Genomic DNA, 25,652 nt, shown 5'->3' with positions numbered 1-25,652 from the left:
TTGAACAATCTCAAACACAGGACACTCAGCTGACTATTGTCCTCCACACTGTGGGGTCTGTAGAAACCTTGGTTTGCATGAATGCACCCAGGTAGTGACTGAGTCTAGGGAAATTAATGGATTCTGAGGGGATTCTGATGGCAATTGTAAGACAGGATGCAGGCACTGAGAGGCTGTGTTGCTCTTAGAGACTCTTGTTTTTGTTGAGCCCTGTGTTAGGGGAGATTCTGAAGACAAAAATCAAGTTCAAAAAATGTCAACATATCTCTCTCATACAGCTTTGAAAATAAAAATTATTTTTGGTAGATATCAAAGAATTCTGATACCTATTTAGTATTCAACATGTCAAACAAGGTTGAAAAAGAAAGAATTTCAATTGTTTGCTGTTTTGTAAAATCTCAGAGTTTTATTTTGGAAGCTGTGTGCAGGCTACATTTAATAATATCTACAAAACCATTTCCATGCTCTCACATATACCAAGTATACGTGCAAGAGTAAAAATAATATAGAAAGACTGGTTTGAAAAGTGAGAGCTTAATATTAGCCGGTGAAGGGACATGCTGATGGATCAATGTGATGCATATGTTTTCTTGTTGTTTGTTTAAAATCATGTCATTTCATGGCAATTCAATGTTTTCTAACCTATATCTAAAATTTAGCCCAAAATTCTGCTATATATTCAAATCATAAATTAAAAGCCAATGAAACCAAGACTTACTAATAATGACAGACTAGACAGTGGTGAAAGTAGTTATGGACAAGCTACAGAAAAACTTAGTTTTCAACATTATTTGGGATATATATTGTTTTTCACATTTAATATTTTTAATGTTAATTTGTGGAATGGTGCCATTTGGCTGGAAATAATATCAATTTGTATTTAGTGATATTATCAAGATGTGTATCCTTTATCACCACTTGGACAGCAAATTGGCTGGCTTTAGTAGGATCCTTTGAACCAGACAGTGAAATCAGTTGTTGGAATTATGATTTCGAGAACTTGCTTCATCTAATATGAAATTGATTTTACATTACCCAAGAAGGTGATATTCTTTTGCATGAGTAGATTGGTGTGTTATTTGTTATGGCAGAATGTTGTTTCATTTCTTCTCTGGGTAAAGATGGAAAACTGTATTATTGCTATGGGTGAGAACAATTTAAAATAGTTGCATTGCTATGCATAAAGCTGAGGCATCAAAACATTCTCTCATCTGCTAAGATCAATTGATAATTTTAAAAGCACTGTCATTTCCTTTTTACTATTGGGAAGCGTACACAGTTATATGAGCAGAGGCCCAAAATTGGTGTAAGTAGACATAGACATAGACTAGATGTAAGCTCCAAATTGGAACTCTTATTCTTTTCTTTGTTTTAAGTAATCAACTAATTTATTATTTAAACACTTTCATGTAATATACTTCCTTCACTTCTTTTCTTGTCTCCCAACTGCTAGTAGATACTCCCTATGTATCAACTTCATTTTTCTCTCATCTCTCTCTCAAAATGTAAACAAAATTATAAAGTACATAGGCAACTGACAAATAATTATTTATCAACCCCATTAATCATGGCCATGCAAAAGAATACATCTGAATTCTACCTGTTAAACAACAGATTTTGTTTGAACAATATAAGCACGATTGGACTTATTCAGGGTTTGCATGGTGTTTTAGTTCTCCAGAATCTTCCCATTGAAAGGATTCAGGACAAAGGGACAAAGTCAGAGACCTATGTAGTAAAGTGATTGTGACTCAGCCTCAACTCTCTCACCTGTGATCACAAATTTTCAAATATCATTTAAATTTCCTTCACTCATATTGTTTCCTTGACACCAGAACTAATTGATAGAGAGGATGCCATGCAGTCCACATGGATTGTTGGAAACTGAGAAGGTCCATATTCAGAGGATTTCATAGGAAACACAAAAATGATTCCAATTCATTAACAAGAAGAAGAGCAAATTACTGTCATACCACACACCTGTGAAGAAAGGTATTTTCCTCATAACATCCTATGACAAAACTCATAAAAGCTATGTCAAATGGAAAAGGAGGGATTTCTTTGCAGGACATGATAAAACAGTCATTACTGTAAAACAGTGATGGCATGTCTGGCATAGCAGTAGTTCATCATCTTTTATTTTAATAAAATGACAACACCCATAAACATGATGTAGAGAAAAGTATGCAAATGCAATTGTAATTACAGAAATTACTAAGGTCCACATTTTAAACCAGGAAGCACATAAATGCATCAAGGATGAGACTATTGGGTACCACACCTGTTGTGGAGAGTATATATACCTAGCTCTCCACAGGGTGACATTCAACACAGAATCCTCTCAGGTACATTAAGCTGAGCTCACATCTCCTCTCAACATGGCCTACAGCTGCTGCTCTGCCAACTTCTCCTCCCGCTCCCTTAGGCGCTGCCTGCCCTCCTCAGGTTCCTCCTGTGGCTCTTCCTACCCCAGCAACCTGGTCTACACCACCACCAGCTGCTATCCCAGCACCTGCCAGCTGGGCTCCTCTCTCAACAGTGGCTGTCAGGAGACCTGCCTTGAGCCCACCAGCTGCCAGAGGTCCTGTGTGGTGTCCAGCCCCTGCCAGACAGCCTGCTACTACCCCAGGAGCTTCACACCTTGCAGTCCCTGCCAGGGGACATATGCTGGGTGTTTGGGCTTTGGGTCCAGCAGCTGCCGTTCCCTGGGCTATGGATCTAGAAGCTGCTACTCAGGAAGCTATGGGTCCAGTGGCTTCAGATCTCTGAATTGTGGAGTCTCTGGCTTCCCTTCCCTGGGTTATGGTTACAAATATTGCTACCCAAGCTACTTGGTGTCTGGTTCCTGCCAACCTTGTTACAGACCAATCTGTGGATCAGGTCTTTATGGAATCAGATGCTAAGACTTTATATTCTCATATGTGAAAGTCTATGCTCTAAAGCTATTGTTTTCCATGATTAATCCCTAATGACACCATATCATTGTTCCATTTCCAACTTCTTTCTTCTTCAACTGCCAGCTGATCATAAGTTTGGTGTCACGCACAACTCTGCCCTACTCTGTATTGTTGCCATAAACAGGTGCTGTTTGCTTTCTATCCATTTATTAAATTTGTGCAATCTGACATCTTCATGTGTTGTTCACATTATTATTACATCACTCATACTTTTGCCCTTATGGTTTGGAAGATTTAGAAAGATCAGTATGATTGTCCAACTGAATTTGGGTATATACACTTTTTGATTAGTTTGCTTTTCTTTCTCAACAGTTTTCCATTCAAGGAAAATCATCATTCATGTCCAAACAACAGAGCTCAACTAGAGTGTGAATTGTCTGATATTAAAGTATAAGAAATTCTAATGAGCCAGGAAAACAAAGCAAATAGAATGTGAACTAGAAATGTGAAGAGCAAGAATGAGATATTTCATAATTTACAAGGTGAAGTCTGTACATAGGCAAAATATTCAGTCTAGATTTTGAATGTAGATTTTCAATCAGGAGAAAGTAACTTTGAACAACTCTCAGTACAAACAGACATTAATGAATTGCTGTACATGCCTCTTGTGTTTGGCTAATGACAGATGCATCTCATCCACCCCCATAAGGACAATGGCAATCATCTTGATTCATGAGGTGCTAGGAGCCTCCTGATAAATCCCAGGCTCAACTACAATCAACCAAAGGACAGGGCTATGTTTTCTATGAAGAGGCTGAAATTACTAGGCTTCTTCTGTGTCTCAAAGAGAGTTGGGTACAATTTACGAGACATAATATCTTAAAGAAGATTGAAGAGTAAATGTGTCATGGGAATTCAAGGGGAAAAAAGGAAAAAAATCACTGAAAATATTCATTTTTACTGAACTACTAGAGTGCTGTATTCTAGAAACATTCAGTCCTTTTTAAAGATTCTTGAAATTGTCTACTACCATGTATGAAGCACGGAAGGGCATTTTTTCCTTACTTCTATGTTTTATTAGTTGATGTTCATAATTTTATAAACTCTCACAAATATCAAAGTGAGAATTGGCAGAGGATCCTTCCTTGTAAATTTTGAGATAAAAAAGTACCCAAAGATATATTGAGCATTTATCCATAATCAATGTAAAAAAAAAAACAAAATCAGTGAGGCTAGTGAAATAGGTGTAAAAGAGGAAATCAATTCATAGGAAATGATTTCCAGAATAGCAGAAGCCCCAGAGACTTTAGGCACCAGGAGTTTCATATATATATTTTGCTATCTTAATAAGTTATAACAGGATTTGATTTAAAAACACAACTTTGGCCAAACAAAAACCCATTCTGTACTTCATTGTCGTATTGTGTGAAATACAATTTTTTTCTCACACATCTAATGATTCCATGAGAATTCTTTGTGTAGTATTATCTTGATATATGTAGAATATTATCACAGAATATCACACACAGGCCATGGCCTACAGTGTTATGGGGGATTTAAACAGCCTCATTTAAAAAAGACTAAAATTACAATGATGCAACAGTGAGTGGTGAAGTCAATGACTTGGTAACTAGGGAAAACTTAGATTGCCAATATATATATATATATATATATATATATATATATATATATGTGTGTGTGTGTGTGTGTGTGTGTGTGTGTGTGTGTGTGTATGTGTGTGTCTGTGTGTCTGTGTGTGGGGTGTGTGTGTGTGTGTGTGTATTCTATCATGATTGCAAATTTATTTTGTCACAGGATTTTCACTTTCTTTCATGTACCATGACATCATCAGTTCTAAAGGCATTTGCATCACTGTAACAAAAGTAGTGAAACTTTGAAGAGCTTTATTAGGGTTCCTTGGACTGCCTTGTGAAATCAAATTGCTAGAATTAAATATGTATTTGAAACACTAGGCAACCATAAAGTGAAACTGACTGTATTGTAACCCTCAGCGATATTTTTCTTTTGCTAATGACATGGCAGCATACAGTCAGTGAGCTCCATTGTTTGGTATTTTTTGGTTGTTTGTCTTTATTCATCCAAATATAAAATTAAAAGATATTTTATTGACATGAAAATTATTGAAAACAAATGAAATGTGTTTCAAAGTCCCATGTCAACACATCTTTCTATCTCTATAGCAATTCTCCTATGTTTAATCTTTTAAAGGATACATGGTCACTATGCATAATGTGTTCCATTCCCTCAAAGTGAGTTGTTTCATCAGGTTGGAAGGTCATTGATATTTGAACCATTTTATTCCAGTGTCAGACTTTTTAATTTTATATCTTGATGATATAATTTTAAATTGATCATGTTGATATATCTTTTTTGTTCAAATTAACTTTGTTTTCCTTACATCATTGCATCAAATTTTAAGTTGATTTGACTTTGCCTGTAATGAATGGCCCTAGAATTTGGATTATGATTTCATTGAATGCATATATAACTTTTGGTAGAATGGACATTTTCACAAGATGATTGTTTTTTCCCAATCTGAGAACAGGGAAATTCTTTTCATCTTCTATAGGCTTCTATCACATATTTTTATCGTGTTAAGGCTTTCATTGTAGAAGTCTCTCGTTGTTTATGTTGGTTTTTAAGTATATTTCTGTGGCTATGAAGACTGGTTGCTTGATATGCTTTTAGTGTGTTCTATAATGGGTATATGGGAAGGCAATTGATATTTTATTAATCTAAATTTTATTTAGCCATTTTCTGGAATTACTTCTCTTGGGTGGTTTTTGTATCAAGAATAATGTTATCTGAATATAGGGATAGATTGACTCCTTGTCTTGATATTTAGTTCCCTTTTCCTGACCTTAATGAACACTTTCCATCTCTCTCCACCAAACTTGTTGCCCATAGGCTTGTCATATACGAGCTGTATTGTGTTAAAATAAACTCTCCCCTATCTAACTTCCTCATAATATTTATCATAAAGGAAGATTTCTTTTAATTTAATGGTAATACTTTTCTGCTGTCAAAATAATTTCCCCTAGGAAAGATATAACCTGCTCCCCATAAAGGGAACTCCCTAATTGCTCACAGAGGAATCCATCCCAGCAGACTACCCATCCAGAGTCTGCCATTTTCCTAATCCCTTCTCCACCCACAGGAGGAGGTAAGCCTGTGACTGTTTCTGGACCTCATAAAGAAAAATATGCCAATGAAACTGCAAAAAGCTTACAGAAACCAAATAGTGTGGACCACAAAAGAAAGTCCCTTGCCACATGATAATCCAAACCCCAAACAGAATAAAGAAGGAATACTAAAAGCAACCAAGGAAAAAGGCCAAGTAACATAAAAACACAAACCTATCAGAATTACATCTGATTCTCCATGGAAATTCTGAAGACCAGAAGGTCCTGGATAGATATTCTATAAACACTAAGAGACCAAGGATGCCAGTCAAGACTACTATCCCCAGCAAAGCTTTCAACCATAATAGTTGGAGAAAATACGATATTCCATTGACAAATCCAGATATAAACAATGCATAACCAATAATCCAGCCCTACAGAAAGTTCAAGAAGGAAAACTCCAACCCAAGGAAGTTAACTACACCCACAAAAACATAGGCAATAGATAATCCCACTTATCCAACAGGCAAAAGAAAAAGGGTGGAAATCCACACACAATACCACCAGCAGTAATAAATCCAAAACAAACAAGAAGGAACAATCAATGGACATTAATATCCCTCAGTATTAATAGTCTTAACTCGCCTATAAAAAGACACAGGCTAACAGAATAAATACGAAGACAGAATTCCTCCTTCAGCTCCATACAAGAAACACACCTTAACTTCAAAGATAGGCAGTACCTCAGAATAATGGGTTGAGAAAAGATTTTCCTTTTTAAAGTTTAAATTAGAAACAAGCTCGCTTCACATGTCAATTCTAGCTCACTCAGCCTCCCCTCCTCCCCTGTACCCACCAACCACCACCCCATTACCCCTATGATCCCTGGAGAGGATAAGGCCCTCCAAAGTGGGGAAAATATGTTCCAATCAAATGTACCCAAGAAACAAGTGGGTATAGCAATCCTGATATCTAACAAGGTAGACTTTAAAACAAATTAAATCAAAAGAAATGATGGAGGTCATTTCATATTCATCACAGGAGAAATCCATCAAGATGAAGTCTTAGTTTAGAACATTTATGCCCCAAATACAAAGACATCCACATTCATAAAAAAATTAGAAAACTCAAATCTCATATAAAACCTCACACACGTATAGTGGCAGATTTCAACACCTGACTCTACCAGTAGACAGGACAACCAGACAGAAATTAACAAAGAAACAAATGATTAAAAGAAGTTCCAACACAAGTGGATTTAACAGACATCTACAGAACATTCCATCCAAACACAAAAGAATATTCCTTCCTCTGAGCACCAAATGGAACCTTCTCTAAAATTGAACATATAGTAAGCCACATTGCAAACCTCAATAGGTAAAAAAAAAAAATTGAAAAAACACCCCGTATCTTCTCAGACCATCATGCTTTAAAGTTAGAATTCAACAACAACACAAATTGCAGAAACCATACAAACCCATGGAAAATGAACAAAGCACAATTGCAACATTTCTCGGTTGAGGAAGAAATAAAAAGAAAAGAAAATTAAATATTCCTAAAATTCAATGAGAATGTAGACACAACATACCCAAACTTATGGAACACATTTAAAGCAGTTCTAAGAGAAAAGTTCATAGCAGTAACTGCCCACATGAGGAAACTGGAGAATATTCACATTAGGGAATTAACAGGACAACTGAAATCTCTAGAACAAAAAGAAGCAAACTCACCCAGGAAATAATCAAACTGAGGGCTGAAATCAATAAAGTAGAAACTAGGAAAACAATACAAAGAATCAATGTAACAAAAATAGGTTCTTAGAGAAAATCAAAAAGATATACACACCTTTATCAAAACATACCAAAAGGCAGAGAAGAACATACAAATTAACAAAATCAGAAATGAAAAGGGGGACATAACAACAGACACTGAGGAAATCCAGACAAACATCAGGTTATACTCTGAAAACCTGTACTCCACAAAATTGGAAATTATAAAAGAAATGGATAATTTTCTGGATAGAAATCACTTACCAAAATTAAATCAAGAACACATTAGCAATTTAAAGTGACTATAACCCCTAATGAAATAGAAGCAGTCATCAAAAGTCTCCCAACCAACAAAAGACCAGGGCCAGGTGGTTTCAGTGCAGAATTCAAACAGAAATTCAAAGAACAGCTAATACCAATTCTTCTCAATGTATTCCACACAATAGAAGCAGAATGGTCATTGCCTAAATGTTTTAACAGGCTTCAATTATTTGGTACCCAAGCCACACAAAGAGAACTCCAGGCCAATATCTCTCATGATCATTGATGAAAAATACCCAATAAAATATTGGCAAATCAAATCCAAAAACACATCAGAAAAATCAACAAGCATGATCAAGTAGGCTTCTTCCCAGGTATTCAGAGATGGTTCAACATATGAAAATCCATAAATGTTATCCACCATATGAACAAACTTAAAAGCAAAAACACATCATCATCTCACTAAATGCTGAAAAAGTCTTTGACAAATTTGAACACCCCTTCATGATAAATGTCTTGGAGAGATCAGAGATAACAGGAACATGCCTAATCATAATAAAAGCAATATACATCAAACCAACAGCCAACAATAAACTAAATGAAGAGAAATTAAATGTGATTCCTCTAAAATCAGGAACAACACTAGGCTTTCCACTCTTTCCATATCTCTTCAATATTGTCCTTGAAGTCATATCTAGAGCAATAAGACAACAAAGGGAGATCAAGCAGATACAAATTGGAAAAGAAGAAATCAAAATTTCACTATTTGTAGATGATATGATAGTTAAATAAGTGACCCAAAAAAAATTCTACCAACTCACTCCTACAGCTGATAAACACCTTCTGCAAAGTGGCAGGATACAAGATTAACTTTAAAAAATCAGTAGGCCTACTATATACATATGATAAATTTGCTGAGAAAGATATCAGAAAAACAGCACCCTTTACAATTGCCACAAACAACATAAGCTACCTTGGGGTAATGCTAACCAAATAAGTGAAAGACCTGTATAACAGGATCTTTGAGTGTTTAAAGAAAAAATTAAAGAAGATACCAGAAAATGGAAAGATCCCCATGCTCTTTGATATGCAGGGTCAACATAATAAAAATGGCAATCTTGCCAAAAGCAATCAAGAGAATCAATGCATTCCCCATCAACATCCCAGCACAATTCTTCATAGACTTTGAAAGAACAATACTCAACTTTATATAGAAAAACAAAAGGCCCATGATAGCCTAAATAACCCTGTACAATAAAGGTATTTCCAGAGGCATCACCATCCCTGACATCAAGCTCTGTTATAGAGCTATAGTAATGAAAACAGCTGTGACTGGCACAAAAATAGGCAGGTAGACCAATGGAATCTAATTGAAAACCCTGTCATTAACACACACACATACACACACCTGATTTTTGATGAATAAGTTAAAATTATACAAATGGCAAAAAGAAAGGATCTTCAACAAATGGTGCTTGCATAACTGGATGTTGGCTTGTAGAAAACTGCAGATTGATCAATATCTATTGCCATGCACAAAACTTAAGTCCAAATGGATCAAAGACCTCAACATAAATCCAGCCACAGGGAACTACTTAGAAGAGAAAATGGGAAGTACCATTGAACTAATTGGTACAGGAGGCCGCTTCCTGAACATAACACCATTTGCACAGACACTGACATCAACAATTAATAAATGGGACCTCCTGGAACTGAGAAGCTTCTGTAAGTCAAAGGACACAGTCAACAAGACAAAATGACAGCCCACAGAATGGGAAAAGATCTTGACCAATTCCACATCTGACAGAGGGCAGATTTCCAAAATATACAAAGAACTCATGAAGTTCGTCACCAAAACACCAAGCTATCCAATTAAAATAATGTGGTACAGAACTAAAAGAGAATTCTCAATAGAGGAGTCTAAAATAGCTGATAGACACTTAAGAAAGTGCTCATCATCCTTAGCTATCAGGGAAATGCAACTCAAAGACCCTGAGATACCATCCTTTAAAATGGCTAAAATCAAAAACACCAATGACAGTTTATGCTGGAGAGGATGTGGAGAAAGGGAAACACTTTCCCACTGCCATTTTGGAAATCTGTTGGAGATTCCTCAGGAAAATGGGAATCAGTCCACCACAAGATCCAGCAATTCCACTCTTAAGCATATACCCAAAAGATTCAAATTCATTTAATAATGACATGTGTTCAACTATGTTCATAGCAGTATCATTTGTAATAGCCAGGATCTGGAAGCAATATAGATGTCCCTCAACTGTAGAATGAATAAAAAAATTGTGGTACATTTACACAATCAAGTAGTACTAAGTGGGATAAAATGGAATCTTGACATTCACAGGCAAATGGCTGGAACTAGAAGAAACCATACTGAGTGAGGTAACCCAATCACAAAAAGACAAACTTGGTATGTAGTCACTCATATATGAATTTTAGACATGGTGCACAAGATTTCCAGCCTACAATTCACAAAACCAGAGAAGCTAGTAAAACGGAGGACCCTAAGAGAGATATACAAGGTTCCCCAGAGAAGGTGAAAGGGACAAGATCTCCTGAGCTAATAGGGAGAAGAGGGGGGAGGGGAGAGGGAGTTAGGAGAAAGAGTAGGGGAGAAGAGGAGAGGAGAGGAGGGCATGGGAGAGAGGAAGATTGTGTCAGGGGAACAATAGAGCAGAGTAAGAAAAGAAATACCATAACTGAGGAAGCCAGTATAGGTTTAAAGAGAAATCTTGCACAAGAAAAATGTCAAGAGAGCTACAAGATTGACCCCCAACTAACAATCTAAGCAATAGTGGAGAGGCTACCTTAAGTGCCCTTCCCCAATAATGAGATTGAAGACTACCTTATATGCCATCCTAGAGCTTTCATCCAATAGCCGATGAAAGCAGAAAGAGACACTGACAGCTAAACACTGAGCTGAACTCTTGGAATCCATCAGCAGAGAGGGAGGAGTGATGAGTAAAGGGGTCAAGACCAGGCTGGAGAGACCCAAAGAAACCAAAGGGGGAGCTCATGGACGCCAGAATGATAGCTGGGAAAGCAGCAAAGGATTGATCCAGACCCCCTGGACATGGATGTTAGGAGGCCTGGGAAATGTATCGGGCCTCTATAGTGGATCAGTATTTATCCCTAGTATACTAAGGAACTTTGGTAGCCCATTCCACATAGAGGGATATGCTCTTAGCCTAGACACATGGGGGAGGGCCTAGGCCCTGCTCCAAATGATATAACAGATTTTGAAGGTCCCCCATGGACGACCTCCTCCTCACTGAGGAGCAGAAAGGGATGGAATAGAGGGTCAGTGAGGAGTCTGGGGATTAGTACAGGAAGAGGGAACTTGGATTGACATGCAAAACAAGCTTGTTTCTAATTTAAATTTTTAAAAAAGAGAGAAAAAGGAACTTCCCACAGTAGGGTTAGGGCAGGGTACTTTCTTTGCCTTTCTGAGTTATCTGCTTTTTACCACAACATTTGGCTCCTGAGTCTTTATTGGTAACATGGAATGAGTTCGATTTTGTTAAAAACAACAATAATCAGATGTACCTAATTTCATGAAATGAATACTACCAAAAGTACAATCAAACGTTGACTGCAACACAGTGATGTTTTGGGTAGGTGAGGTCCATAGACAAGATGCTTTCCTTTGCTTTCCATATGTGAATGCTCTATCCTGAGGCACCTATGATATGTTCCTCAATTCTCCTCCCACCAGCTCCATCTGTGGAACCCCTAAAGTCTGAAGACCTTAACAATGTCTCCCAGCCCAGGTATTCTACTATATTCTTATGCAATCGACTGCCCTGGCTGAGCCTTACCCATTTACTGCTTCATGATATCTGTAGCCATAAAATTGCAGCCTGTGTGCTCCTCCCTCTGGTCAGCTATGATCTTTTCCATGAGTCCAGAATTCCATTTAGATTGATTTGATGTACTATTGGACTATACTTTAGACTTTAGGGTCAGCTTTCTTTTCCTGACTCTTATTTCAAACAAACTATACCCAACACTTTGACATTGGCAATTAGACTAAAACAAATGATAAAAGGGTTCAGCATTGTTTCTAGGTTGGCTGAAGATGAGTTGGAAAAGCATCAGGAAGTTTCCCTGATTCCTGTACTCAAATATTACCACCCCAGATCATTGTCATTTCCTTTCAAATGTTTTGAGAAAATAGGCAGGAATATTGACTAAACTCTGGATGGCAGAGATACCAGCAAAGTGCCTGTCTTGAGAGACTTTGAAAGTTAACTTTCCTCTTGGGTGAAAATTAATATTCACATTCTAGAATTAAATAGTTTTTCTCTGAAAAATATAAAACCATATAAATTATATATAATCTTGATGGATAATTTTCTAGAAATATATGTCAATTGTACATAATTCTCATGTTTATGAATCTTATTTGCATTCAAATTACATTTTTCCGATAATTGATTACTACAAAAAAAGGAACATGCCCCAAACCCAATTATTTTCTCTGAAACTCAAGTTGCATAAAGGTTTTGATCTTTAGTTAAGTCCCAGATATCAATAAATGCAAACATAAAAGCAATATAATAATAGGATCAACAAAGTATTAAGGTCTCAGATTACTCAATTTTATTGGATTAGAATTATGTTTGAAGGAACACCAAATACCAAAATATCAATAGCATGAAATGTGAAGAATAATGTGGGATTACAATATAATCTAAGATTCTAACAGAAGATTAGGATGAAAGAATTGTTAGTGAAAAGACAAAAAGATAATGGTACCTGAATATAATAGAATGTCTACAGGACATAGCAAATTCATTTGTAATATCATGAGAATATGGAGACTTAAGAGTTGAATTCTAGAATTCAGTGCCACAGACTGACCTATAACAAGAAGGTTGGAATGTAGTAGAAGCTAAGCATGTAGGATAGTAGAACCTGGGCCCATACCACACGGAAGGGAAGCCAGAGACACTGCAATTCAGAGATCTGAAGCCACTGGGTCCACACCCAACTGAGTAGCAGCTTCTAGATCCATAGGCCAGGGAAGGACAACTGCTGGACTCAAAGCCCAAACAAGCAGCATATGTACCCTGGCAGGGCCTGCAAGGTGTGAAGCTCCTGGGGTAGTACCAGGGTTTCTGCCATGGGATGGACACCACACAGGACCTGTGGCAGCTGGTGGGTTCAATGCAGGTCTCGTGACAGCCACTGTTGAGAGAGGAGCCCAGCTGGCAGATGCTGGGATAGCAGCTCCTGGTGGTATAGACCAGGTTGCTTGGGTAGAAAGAACCACAGGAGGAACCTGAAGAGGGCAGGCAGCTCCTTTGGGAGCAGGAGGAGGAAATGGCAGAGCAGCAGCTGTAGGCCATGTTGAGAGGAGATGTGAGCTCAGCTGGATATACCTGAGAGGATTCTGAGTTTGAATGTCACCCCGTGGAGAGCTGGATTTATATACTCTCCACAACAGGTGTGGTAACCAAACGTCTCATCCTTGATGCATCTGTGTGCTTCCTGTTTTACAAGTGTGTAGTTGCATTCAAATACTTTTCTAAACAGTGTTTTTATGGGTGTTGCAATTTTCGTTCGGTTACGACAATGAGCTATTGCTGTCATAGATGCTATGATGGTTTTACACTAATGCTTATTCGTTGTGTCCAGGAAAATCTCTCCTTTTCCTCTTGTCCTGAATTTTATGTGTTCATGAAAATGTTCTGAAGAACTGGAATCTTTCATAATAAAGGATGAGAGGAATTCACTCTTCTTTTTGTTAATGAACTGGAGGAATCACTTTGAAACCTGTTAAGATCACCTTACCCTTTGCTCTCAGTTCTTCTTTGTGGATGCATAGCTTTACCCATGTACTATTCACCTCCACTACCAAGGACAGAGTGTGAGCAAAGTAAATTGAATGAGACTGAACCTAAATGGAGAGAGAAAAAATTCAGGGATTGGATCTGTGGTTAGAGCAAAGACAGCACTGAGGCAGTCACAAGTGCAGGGCATTTTGGCCCTCCTGAATGGAGTCAAAGATATGACAGAAGTAAACCATTTCATACCTTCTGTATCTGACACGTGTCCTGAGAAGACACAGTGTTCACATCTGAGTTTGTGCCAGCATGGACTAGTCAGTTTGAATAATCTCAAACACAGGATACTCAGCTGACTATTGTCCTCCACACTGTGGGGTCTGTAGAAACCTTGGTTTGCATGAATGCACCCAGGCAGTGACTGAGTCTAGGGAAAGTAATGGATTCTGAGGGGATTCTGATGGCAACTGTAACACAGGGTGCAGATAACGTGCCCTAAGCAAACACCAATATGCTGTGTGGTTCCTAGAGACTCTTCTTTTTGTTGAGCCCTGTGTTAAGGGAGATTCTGAAGACAAAAATCAAGTTCAAAAATCTCAACACATCTAGTCTCATACAGCTTTGGAAATAAAAATGGTTTTTGGTAGATATCAATGAATTCTGATACATATTTAGTACTCAACATGTCAAAAAAGTTTGAGAAAGAATTTAAATTGTTTATTTGTAAAATCTCAGAGTTTGATTTTGGAAGTTGTGTGCAGCCATCATTTAAAATATCTACTAACCCATCTCTATTGCTCTCACATATACCATGAATACATCCAGGAGTAAAATAATATAGAAAGACTGGTTTGAAAAATGACATTAGTGGATAAAAGGACATGTTGATCAATGTGATTCATATGTTTTTGGTGGTTTCTTTAAAATCATATCCCTTCATGGCAATTAATGTTTTCTAATCTATATCTAAAATTTATACTAAAGTACCGCCATATTTTCAAATCATAAATTAAAAGCCATTGCAACCAAGACTTATTAATAATGATACAACAGACAGTGGTGTGAGTAGTTATGGACAAGCTACAGAAAACCTCAGTTCTCAACATTACTAGCAATACATATTTTTCACATTTACTGTTTTCATGTTAATTCTTGGAATGGTGCCATTTGACTGGAAATAATATCAAGTAATATATTTACTGATGTTATCAAGATGTGTGCCCTTTATGATCACTTCCACAACAGGTTTGGTTAGCTTTATTAGGATCCTTTGAACCAGATAGTGAAACCAGTTGTTGGAATTATGTTTTTGAGTACTTGCTATGTCTAATATGAAATTGATTTTACATTACCCTAGGTGATATTCTATTGCACGAGTAGACTGGTGTGTTATTTGTTATGGTAGAATGTTGTTTCATTTCTTCTTTAGGAAAGGTGTGTAAAAGTATTATTGCTATGGGTGAGAATGACTTAAAACAGTTGCATTGCTATGCATAAAGCTGATGCACCAACACATTTTCTCATCTGCTAAGATCAATGGTAATTTCAAAAACATTGTCAATTCTTTTTTACTTGCGAATGTACACTGTTAAATGAGAATAGGGCCAAAATCTTTGTCTAAGTAGACATTATTTAGACATAGACTAGATGCAAGCTCCAAAATGAAAGTCTTATTCATTCTTTGTTTTAATTAACCAATTATATTATTTAAAATTTTGCATATAATATATTTTGATCACATCTTTTCTTGTCCCCAACTACTAGTAGATCCTCCCTACTTATCCAAATTTTTTTTCTGTCTCTCAACATGTAAAGAAAAATATAATAAAGTATGTATCAACAGACAAAATATTATTTATCAACCCCACTAAACATGGCCAAGGAAATGTATACATCTGAATTCTATGGTGTTAAACATGAGATTTTGTTTGAACAATATAAGCACGATTGGACTTATTAAGGGTTTGCATGGTGTTTTAGTTCTCCAGAATCTTCCCATTGAGAGAATTCAGGACAAAGGGACAAAGTCAGAGACCTATGTAGTAAAGTGATTGTCACTTAGCCTCAGGTCTCTCACCTGTGATCACAAATTTTCAAATATCATTTAATTTTCCTTGACTCACATTGTTTCCTTGATACTAGAACTAAGTGATAGAGGGACTGCCATGCAGTCCACCTGGAGTGTTGGAAACTGAGAAGGTCCATATTTAGAGGGTTGCATAGGAAACACAAAAATGATTACAATTCGTTAAGAAAAAGAACAAATTATTGTCATACCACACACTGTGAAGAAAGGTGTTTTCCTCCTAACATTCTATGACTAAACACATTAAAATTATGTCAAAGTTAAAAGGAGGGATTTCTTTGCAGGACATGATAAAACAGTCATTACTGTAAAACAGTGATGGCATGTCTGAAACAGCAGTAGCTCATCATCTTTAATTTAATAAAATGACAACACCCATAAACATGATGTAGAGAAAACTCCAAATGCAACTGCAATTACAGAGATTACCTAGTTCCATATTCGTAAACTAGGAAGCACACAAATGAATCAAGGTTCACCCTGTTGGGCACCACACCCATTTGTGACAGTATATAAACCCAGCTCTCTACAGGGTGACATTCATACACAGGATCCCTCAGGTCAATCCAGCTGAGCTCACATCCCCTCTCAACATGGCCTACAGCTGCTGCTCTGCCAACTTCTCCTCCGGCTCTCTTAGGCGCTGCCTGCCCTCATCAGGTTCCTCCTGTGGCTCTCCCTACCCAAGCAACCTGGTCTACACCACCACCAGCTGCTATCCCAGCACCTGCCAGCTGGGCTCCTCTCTCAGCAGTGGCTGTCAGGAGACCTGCATTGAGCCCACCAGCTGCCAGAGGTCCTGTGTGGTGTCCAGCCCCTGCCAGACAGCCTGCTACTACCCCAGGAGCTTCACACCTTGCAGTCCCTGCCAGGGGACATATGCTGGGTGTTTGGGCTTTGGGTCCAGCAGCTGCCGTTCCCTGGGCTATGGATCTAGAAGCTGCTACTCAGGGGGCTATGGGTCCAGTGGCTTCAGATTTCTGAATTGTGGAGTCTCTGGCTTCCCTTCCCTGGGTTATGGGTATAGATATTGCTCCCCAAGCTATTTGGTGTCTCGTTCCTGCCAACCTTGTTACAGACCAATCTGTGGATCAGGTCTTTAGGGAATCAACAGTTAAGCCTTTATATTCTCATATGTCAAAGTCTATGCTCTAAAGCTATTGTTTTTCCTGCTTAATCCCTACTGATACCATATCATTCTTGCATTTCCAACTTCTTTCTTCTTCAACTGCCAGCAGATTATGAGATTGGACATCATGCACCACTATGCACTACTTTGTACTGTTGACATATACTGATGATATTTGCTGTCTATCAATTTAATAAATCTGTGCAATCTGATATCTTCATGTGTTGTTCACATTATTATTACATCACTCATACTTTTGCCCTTATGGTTTGGAAGACTTAAAATGTCAGTATGATTGTCCAAATGAATTGGGTAGATGCACTTTTGGATGAGTTTGTTTTTCTTTCTCAACTTTTTCCATTCAAGGAAAATCATCATTCATGTCCAAACAACAGAGCTCAACTAGAGTGTGAATTGTTTGATATTAAAGTACAAGAAATTCTAATGAGCCAGGAAAACAAAGCAAATAGAATGTGAACTAGAAATGTGAAGAGCAAGAATGAGATATTTCATAATTTACAAGGTGAAGTCTGTACATAGGCAAAATATTCAGTCTAGTATTTGAATGTAGATTTTCAATCAGGAGAAAGTAACTTTGAACAACTCTCAGTACAAACAGACATTAATGAATTGCTGTACATGCCTCTTGTGTTTGGCTAATGACACTACATCTCATCCACCCTCATAAGGACAATGGCAATCATCTTGATTCATGAGGTGCTAGGAGCCTCCTGATACATCCCAGGCTCAACTACAATCAACCAAAGGACAGGGCAATGTTTTCTATGAAGAGGCTGAATTTACTAGGCTTCTTCTGTGTGTCAAATAGAGTTGGGTACAATTTATGAGACATAATATCCTAAGGAAGTTTTAAGATTAAATCTCTCATGGGAATTCAAGGGGGATAAAAGGAAAAAAATCACTAAAAATATGCATTTATAGTGAACTACCAGAGCACTGTATTCTATAAAATTCAGTCCTTTTTTAAAGATTCTTGAAATTGTCTACTACTATGTATGAAGCACAGAAGGGCATTTTTTCCTTACTTCTATCTTTTATTGGTTGATGTTCATAATTTTATAGTCTCTCACAACTGTCAAAGTGAGAATTGACAGAGGATCCTTCCTTGTAAGTTTTGAGATAAACAAGTACCCAAAGATATATTGAGCATATATCCATAATCAATGTAAATCAAAACAAACAATATCAGTGAAGCTAATGAAATAGGTGTAAAAGAGGAAAACAATCCATAGAAAATGATTTCGATAATAGCAGAAGCCCCAGAGACTTTTGGCACTTGTGGTGGCATGTAAATTTTGCAATCTTAAGAAGTTATAACAGGATTTGATAAAAAAAAAACTTTGGCCAAATTAAAACCCATTTTGTACTTCATTGTCATACTCTGTGAAACACATTTTTTTCTCACACATCTAATGATTCTATGAGAGTTCTTTGTGTAGTATTACCTTGATATATGTAGAATATTATCACAGAATATCACACACAGACCACTGCCTACAGTTTTAGGGTGGATTTATATAGCCTCTATAAAAAGACTATAAATACAATGGTGCAACAGGGAGTGATGAAGGCAATGACTTGGTAACTAGGGAAAACTTTGATTGCCAACTTTATATTATATTATATATGCTCTATCGTGATTATAAATTTATTTTGCCATAGGATTTTCACTTTCTTTCATTTACCATGACATCATCAGTTCTAGTGGCATTTACATCACTGTAACAAAAGTAGTGAAACTTTGAAGAGCTTTTTTTGGGGTTCCTAGGACTGGTTTCGACATCAAATTGCTACAATTAAATATGTATTTGAAATACTAGGCAACCATAAAGTGAAACTGACTGTATTGTAACCCTCAGTGATATTTTTCTTTTGCTAATGACATGGCGGCATACTGTCAATGAGCCCCATGTTTGGCATTTTATGGTTGTTTGTCTTTATTCATCTAAATATATAACTAAAAGATATTTTATTGACATGAATGAAATTATTGAAAACAAATTAAATGTTTTCATTTGTTCAAAGTCCCATGTGTATCAAAGTCCCATGTCAACACATCTTTCCATCTTCTATAGCAATTCTTCTATTGTTAATCTTTTAAAGAATACATGGGAACTATGTATAATTTGTTCTATTCTGTCGAGTTGTCTTATCAGGGTGGAAGCTCACAGGTTTCCATACAGGTATCTCATACAGCTTTCATTTTGGTTAAGCATTATGAAGTCATAGTTTCTCATCTCCACACCCCTCTAATCTTGAACTCTGACACCTTTGATAATCCCATGCCCATCTTATATTATTCATGCCAAGATAAGGTATTCACACCACTGACCCCTTCTAGTATTCTGGCTTCCACATATTCTCTAGGCTAAATATAAAAAACAGTGTTTTCAAAGCTGGAAGCCATCACAGAGAAAACACATGGGGATTGTATTTTTGTGGCAGAGCAATGTCACCCAATGTGAATTGTTCCCATTTCCTTGCACTTAACTACACATTTTATGGTTCCATTCTATTTATAACTGAGTAATATCCCACTGTGTAAAAGTGCCATAATTTTACATCTTTTAATTAACATCTTTATTTATTCCATTTCCTACTGGCATGAATGTAGCCACAAGTAATACAATGTGCAAGCATCTCAGTTGTAGGATATTGTCTCCAGAATATGTGCTCAGGAATGATTATTGCTAAGTTTTGTGGTACTTCTATTTCTGGTTTTTGAGAAATCACCAGAATAATTTCCACAGTGGCTATCCTAGTTGACACTACCACCCTCAGTGTCTAAGCGTTTCCTTTCGATACAGCCACATGGGCACTTTCATGGTCATATGTATTCTTGATCCACCCAAATCTGAATGGGGTGAGATAGAATCTTAAAGTGATTTTAAGTTGTAGTTCTCTGATTGCTAAGTCTATTGAACGGTTTTTGTTGTTGCTGTTTAAGTTTTAACTATCCAGGTATATTTCTTCTTTTGTGAATTCTTGTTTTCCAAAGCCCATTTTAAATCAGTTAGTTGTTTTCTTGGTGTTTAGTTTTTAAATTTCTTCCTATATTCTAGACATTAATCTGTCAGATGTACAGCAGCTGGCAAGTATTTTGTGCCAATTAGTAAGTTGTCTCTTCTCTCAATTGATGATGTTCTTTGCTGTAGAGCTTTCCATTGTTGCGAGGTTCCAGTTGATGACATTGAAATGATTGCCAGTTTAATGAGAGTTTATTGCAAGGCTATACCTGTGCATGTAAGTTAAGAATTATTCCCTACTTTCTCCAGCAGTTTCATAGTCTCAGTCCATATGTTGGGATTCTGATCCATCGGAAGTTGAATCTTATGCAGGATGAGATTTAGGCTTCTTTTTAATTTTTCTGCTTGTTGACATCCAGGAACTCAAGCGCCACTGGCTGAAGATGCTGACTTTGCTCCACTGCAATCTATTGTTGCTTTTGTAGAACCCACTTGACTGTGTTTGTTTGCATTAAAAATTGCATCTTCTTTTCTATTTTATTCTTCATTGATCTTTGAACCATTTTATGCCAATGTCAGACTGTTCTTAATTTATATCTTACTGATATAATTTTAAATTGGTTATGTAGATACATATTATTGTTCAAATTCCCTTTATTTTTCTTATTTGCATCGCTGTATGAATATTTATGTTGATTTGACTATGTCTGTAAAGAATTGCCCTATAATTTGGATTATGATTTCATTGAATGCGTAGATAACTTTTGGTAGGACAGACATTTTCACAAGATGATTTTTCCCAATACAAAAGCATGGGAATTCTTTTCATCTTCTATAGGCTTTTATAACTTACATTTTTGTCGTGTTAAGGTTGTCATTGTAGAAGTCTTTCCTTGTTTATGTTGATTTTTAAGTATATTTCTGTGGCTATGAAGACTGGTTCCTTGATATGTTTTTAGTGTGTTTTATGATGGGTATATAAGAAAGCTATTCATATTTTATTAGGCTAAATTTTATTTAGCCATTTTCTGAAATTTCTTAGGTGGTTCTTGTGTGGAGAATCATATGATCTGAATATAGGGATAGATTGACTCCTTGTCTTGTTATTTGTATCCTTTTATCTATTTTTATTTTCTTATCACTCTAAAACTTTAAAGACATATTGAGTGGAAGTGAAGGAATAGACACCTTTCTCTTTTCCTGACTTCGTGCACACTTTAGATCTATCTCCACTAAACTTGTTGCCTATAGGCTTGCCATATATGAGCTGTATTGTGTTAAAATATACTCCCTGTCTCTTACTTTCTCATAATATTTATCATAAAGGAAGTTTTTTTAATTGAATGGTAATACATTTCTGTTGTCAAAATCATTTTGCCCTAGGAAAGATACACACTGCTCCCCATAAAGGGAAGTCCCTAATTGCTCACAGAGGAATCCATCGCAGCAGACTACCCATCCAGAGTCTGCCATTTTCGTAGTCCCTTCTCCACCCACAGGAGGAGGGAAACCTGTGACTGTTTCTGGACCTCATAAAAAAAAAAAAACTGGCCAAGAAATCTACAAAGAGCTTACAAAACCCAAATAGAGTGGACCACAAAAGAAAGTCCCTTGAGACATGATATCCAAACCCCAAACATACAGAATAAAGAAAGAATAGTAAGAGCAACAAAGGAAAAAAGCCAAGTAACATATTCTAACTTACCAGAACTACACCTGATTCTCCATGGAAATTCTGAAGGCCAGAAGGCCCTGGATAGATATTCTACAAACACTAAGAGACCAAGGATGCCAGCCAAGACTACTATAGCAAGCAAAACTTTCAATAAATATAGATGGAGAAAACACAATATTCCATTGACAAATCCAGATATAAACAATGCATAACGAATAATCCAGCCCTACAGAAAGCTCTCCAAGGAAAACTCTAGCCCAGGGAAGTTAACTACATCCACAAAACATAGGCAATAGATAATCCCACTTTCCCAACAGCAAAAAGGAAAAGGGTGGAAATCCACACCCAATTCCACCACAAGAAACAAATCCAAAACAAACAAGAATGACCAATCAATGGTCATTAATATCCCTCAATATTAATAGTCTTAACTCACCTATAAAAAGGCTAATCCTAGAGCCCTCACCCAGTGGCTGATGGAAGCAGAGACAGACATCCACAGATCTACACTGAGCCGAAATCTGGAATTTAGTTGAAGAGAGGGAGGAATGAAGAACGAAGGGGTCTGTACCAGGCTGGAGAAACCCACAGGAACAGTTGGCCTGAACAAGGGAGAGCACATTGACCCCAGATGCTGTCGGGGAGGCCAGTACAAGACTGATCCAGACCCCTGAACATGGATGTCAATAAGGAGGCCTCTGCACTCCAGGGAGCCTCTGGTAGTGGATTAGTATTTTTTCCTGGTGTAAGAAGGGACTTTGAGAGCCCATCCCACGTGAAGAATTACACTCTGGCCCTGGACACATGGGGAAGGGCCCAGGACCAGCACAGGAGGATTTAATGGACATTGCAGCGTCCCCGTTGAGGCCCCTACCCTGCCTGGGGAGTGGTGGGTGGATGGGGTGGGGGTGGGCTGGGGGTGGGGGAGGAGGGATGAGGGTGAGGGGAGGAAGAGGGAGAAGGGACTTGAAACAAGCTTGTTCCCTAACTAGAACTAATAAATAAATTAAAAAAAAAGAAATTCACAACTGGTCAAAGTATGGTGAATAAGTGTCAACATAGTGCTTAGTCCAAAATGGGGCATTTATATCATACCTTTGCCCCAAGGATTAGGGACCATATAGAAGAGAGGGCAGGAAGATGTCAAGGGTCAGAGGTAAGAGAGGATCAGTAACAGTGCTTTTTGAACATGACATGGCCATTGCACTCATGAAATCACAGCTACTGTGGTTGCCTGTACAAGATTAAGCCAGTTAATATTCCAGTGTGTGTACCAGAGTAGGGCTCAGGAGCCTTCACTCTTAACTGAAGAGTTATTGATAGTTGGTTGCTTCTGGGGGAGGGAGAGCCCATTTTCTTTAAGAGTTGACCTAGTAAGTCAACTAGACAATGTCTTACACTTCTGAGTATATGGATAGCACAAATTGGACTCAATTGGCTGCAAAAAGAATGTTGAGAGGATAAGGGAAGACCTGGGAGGAGTTAGGGGAAGGAATACAATTGACTATTATCAAAATACGTTGTATGTGTTTATGAAATTCTCAATAAATTAATAAAATATTTTAAAATGTTAAAAAAGACACAGGCTAACAAAATGAGGATGAAGACAGAATTCATCTTTCAGATGCATACAAGACACAAACCTCAACTTCAAAGACAGACAGTAACTCAGAATAATGGGTTGAGAAAAGATTTTCCTTTTTAAAATTTAAATTAGAAACAAGCTTGCTTCACATGTCAATTCCAGCTCACTCACCCTCCCCTGCACCCATCAACCCCCACCCCATTCCTCTTATATGCCCCAGGGATGGCAAGGCCCTCCAAAGTGGGGAAGAGATATTTTAATCAAATGTACTCAAGAAACAAGTGGGTATAGCAATCCTGATATCTAACAAGGTAGACTTTAAAACAAATCAAATCAAAAGAAATGAAGGAGGTCGTTTCATATTCATCACAGGAGAAATCCATCAAGATGAAGTCTCAATTTTGAACATTTATGCCCCAAATAAAAAGACATCCACATCCATAAAAATTTAGTAAAACTCAAATCTCATATAAAACCTCACACACTTATAGTGGCAGATTTCAACACTTGACTCTCACCAATGGACAGGACAACCAGACATAAATTAACAAAGAAACAAAGGATTAAAAGAAGTTCTGACACAATTGGATTTAACAGACATCTACAGAACATTCCATCCAAACACAAAAGGATATTCCTTCTTCTGAGCACCAAATGGAACCTTCTCTAAAACTGAACATATACTAAGCGCCACGGCAAACTTCAATAGGTACAAAAAAATTGAAAAAACACCCTGTATCTTCTCAGACCACTATGCTTTAAAGTTAGAATTCAACAACAACACAAATTGCAGAAACCATACAAACTCGTGGAAAATGTACAAAGCACAATTGCACCAATCCTGGGTCAAGGAAGAAATAAAAAAGAAATTAAAGAATTACTAAAATTCAATGAGAATGAAGACACAACATACCCAACCATATGGGACACTTTGACAGCAGTGCTAAAAGGAAAGTTCATAGCGCTAAATGCCCACATGAAGAAACAGGAGAATATTCACACTAGAAAATTAACAGCAAACCTGAAAGCTCTAGAACACAAAGAGGCAACCTCACCATGGAGGAGTCGATGCCAGAAAATAATCAAATTGAGGGTTGAAATCAATAAAGTAGAAATTAGGGGAAAATACAAAGAATCAATGTAACAAAGAGTTGGTTCTTAGAGAAAATCAAAAAGATATACACACCTTTACCAAAACATACCAAAAGGCAGAGAGGAACATACAAATTAACAAAATCAGAAATGAAAAGGGGGACATAACAACAGACACTGAAGAAATCCAGAGAATCATCAGGTCATACTTTGAAACCCTGTACTTCACAAAATTGGAAAATCTAAAGGAAAAGGGCTATTTTCTGGATAGAAATCACTTACCAAAACCAACTCATGAACACATAAGCAATTTAAATTGATTATAACTCCTAATGAATTACAAGCAGTCATCAAAAGTCTCCCAACTAAAAAAATCCCAGGGCCAGATGGCTTCAGTGCAGAATTCTACGAGAAATTCAAAGAAGAGCTAAAACGAGTTGTTCTCAAACTATTCTACACAGTAGAAGAAGAATGGTCATTCCTAAAATCTTTTAACCACGCTTCAAATTTCTTGTTACCCAAGTCACACAAAGACTCAACTAAGAAATCGAACTACAGAATAATATTCCTCATGAACATTGATGAAAAAATACTCAATAAAATACTGGGAAATGAAATCCAAAAACACATCAGAAAAATCAATAAGCATGATCAAGTAGGCTTCTTCCCAGTGACGCAACGATGGTTCAACATACAAAAATCCATATATCCCACCATATGAACAAACTGAAAAGCAAAAACACATCATCATCTCACTAGATGCTGAAAAAGTCTTTGACAACATCCAACACCCCTTCATGATAAATGACTTGGAGAGATCAGAGATAAGAGGAACATGCCTAATCATAATAAAAGCAATATACGTCAAGCCAACAGTCAACAACAAATTAAATGGGGAGAAATTAAATGTGATTCCTCTAAAATCAATACTAGGATTTCCACTATTTTCATATCTCTCCAACATTGTCCTTGAAGACCTACCTAGATCAATAAGACTACAAGGGAGGTCGAGCAGATACAAATTGGGAAATAGGAAGTCAAACTTTCACTATTTGTAAATGATATGATAGTTACATAAGTGACCCAAAAAATTCTACCAGCTAACTCCTACAGCTGTTAAACACCTTCAGCAAATTGCAGGATACACTATTAACTAAAACAAAATTAGTAGCCCTACTATATAGAGATGATAAGTTCACTGAGAAATAAATCAGAGAAACATAA

General features: G+C 37.1%; 3 protein-coding genes across 3 annotated transcripts; 2 read left to right on the top strand and 1 right to left on the bottom strand.

Moving 5' to 3' along the window:
* The first annotated feature begins 2,378 nt into the window (after positions 1-2,378).
* On the top strand, positions 2,379-2,903 carry LOC100762180 (keratin-associated protein 13-1). The gene has a single exon (XM_027413306.2). It carries the CDS (start codon positions 2,379-2,381, stop codon positions 2,901-2,903), a length of 525 nt encoding a protein of 174 aa, XP_027269107.1.
* A 10,020-nt stretch (positions 2,904-12,923) lies between these two features.
* Positions 12,924-13,436, bottom strand: LOC100762476 (keratin-associated protein 13-1). Its single transcript, XM_027413305.1, has one exon. It carries the CDS (start codon positions 13,434-13,436, stop codon positions 12,924-12,926), a length of 513 nt encoding a protein of 170 aa, XP_027269106.1.
* A 3,117-nt stretch (positions 13,437-16,553) lies between these two features.
* Positions 16,554-17,063, top strand: LOC100774525 (keratin-associated protein 13-1). Its single transcript, XM_027413304.1, has one exon. The coding sequence runs from the start codon at positions 16,554-16,556 to the stop codon at positions 17,061-17,063; it is 510 nt and encodes a 169-aa protein (XP_027269105.1).
* The last annotated feature ends 8,589 nt before the right edge of the window (positions 17,064-25,652 follow it).

The sequence above is a fragment of the Cricetulus griseus genome, chromosome 4 (genome assembly GCF_003668045.3).
Source record: "Cricetulus griseus strain 17A/GY chromosome 4, alternate assembly CriGri-PICRH-1.0, whole genome shotgun sequence".
NCBI classification, from domain to species: domain Eukaryota; kingdom Metazoa; phylum Chordata; class Mammalia; order Rodentia; family Cricetidae; genus Cricetulus; species Cricetulus griseus.
This window is presented reverse-complemented; position numbering and strand designations above follow the sequence as displayed.

Bases quoted from the DNA above. Each gene is read 5' to 3' on its own strand.
- LOC100762476 (XM_027413305.1), bottom strand. From the start codon at position 13,436: ATGGCCTACAGCTGCTGCTCTGCCATTTCCTCCTCCTGCTCCCAAAGG.
- LOC100762180 (XM_027413306.2), top strand. From the start codon at position 2,379: ATGGCCTACAGCTGCTGCTCTGCCAACTTCTCCTCCCGCTCCCTTAGG.
- LOC100774525 (XM_027413304.1), top strand. From the start codon at position 16,554: ATGGCCTACAGCTGCTGCTCTGCCAACTTCTCCTCCGGCTCTCTTAGG.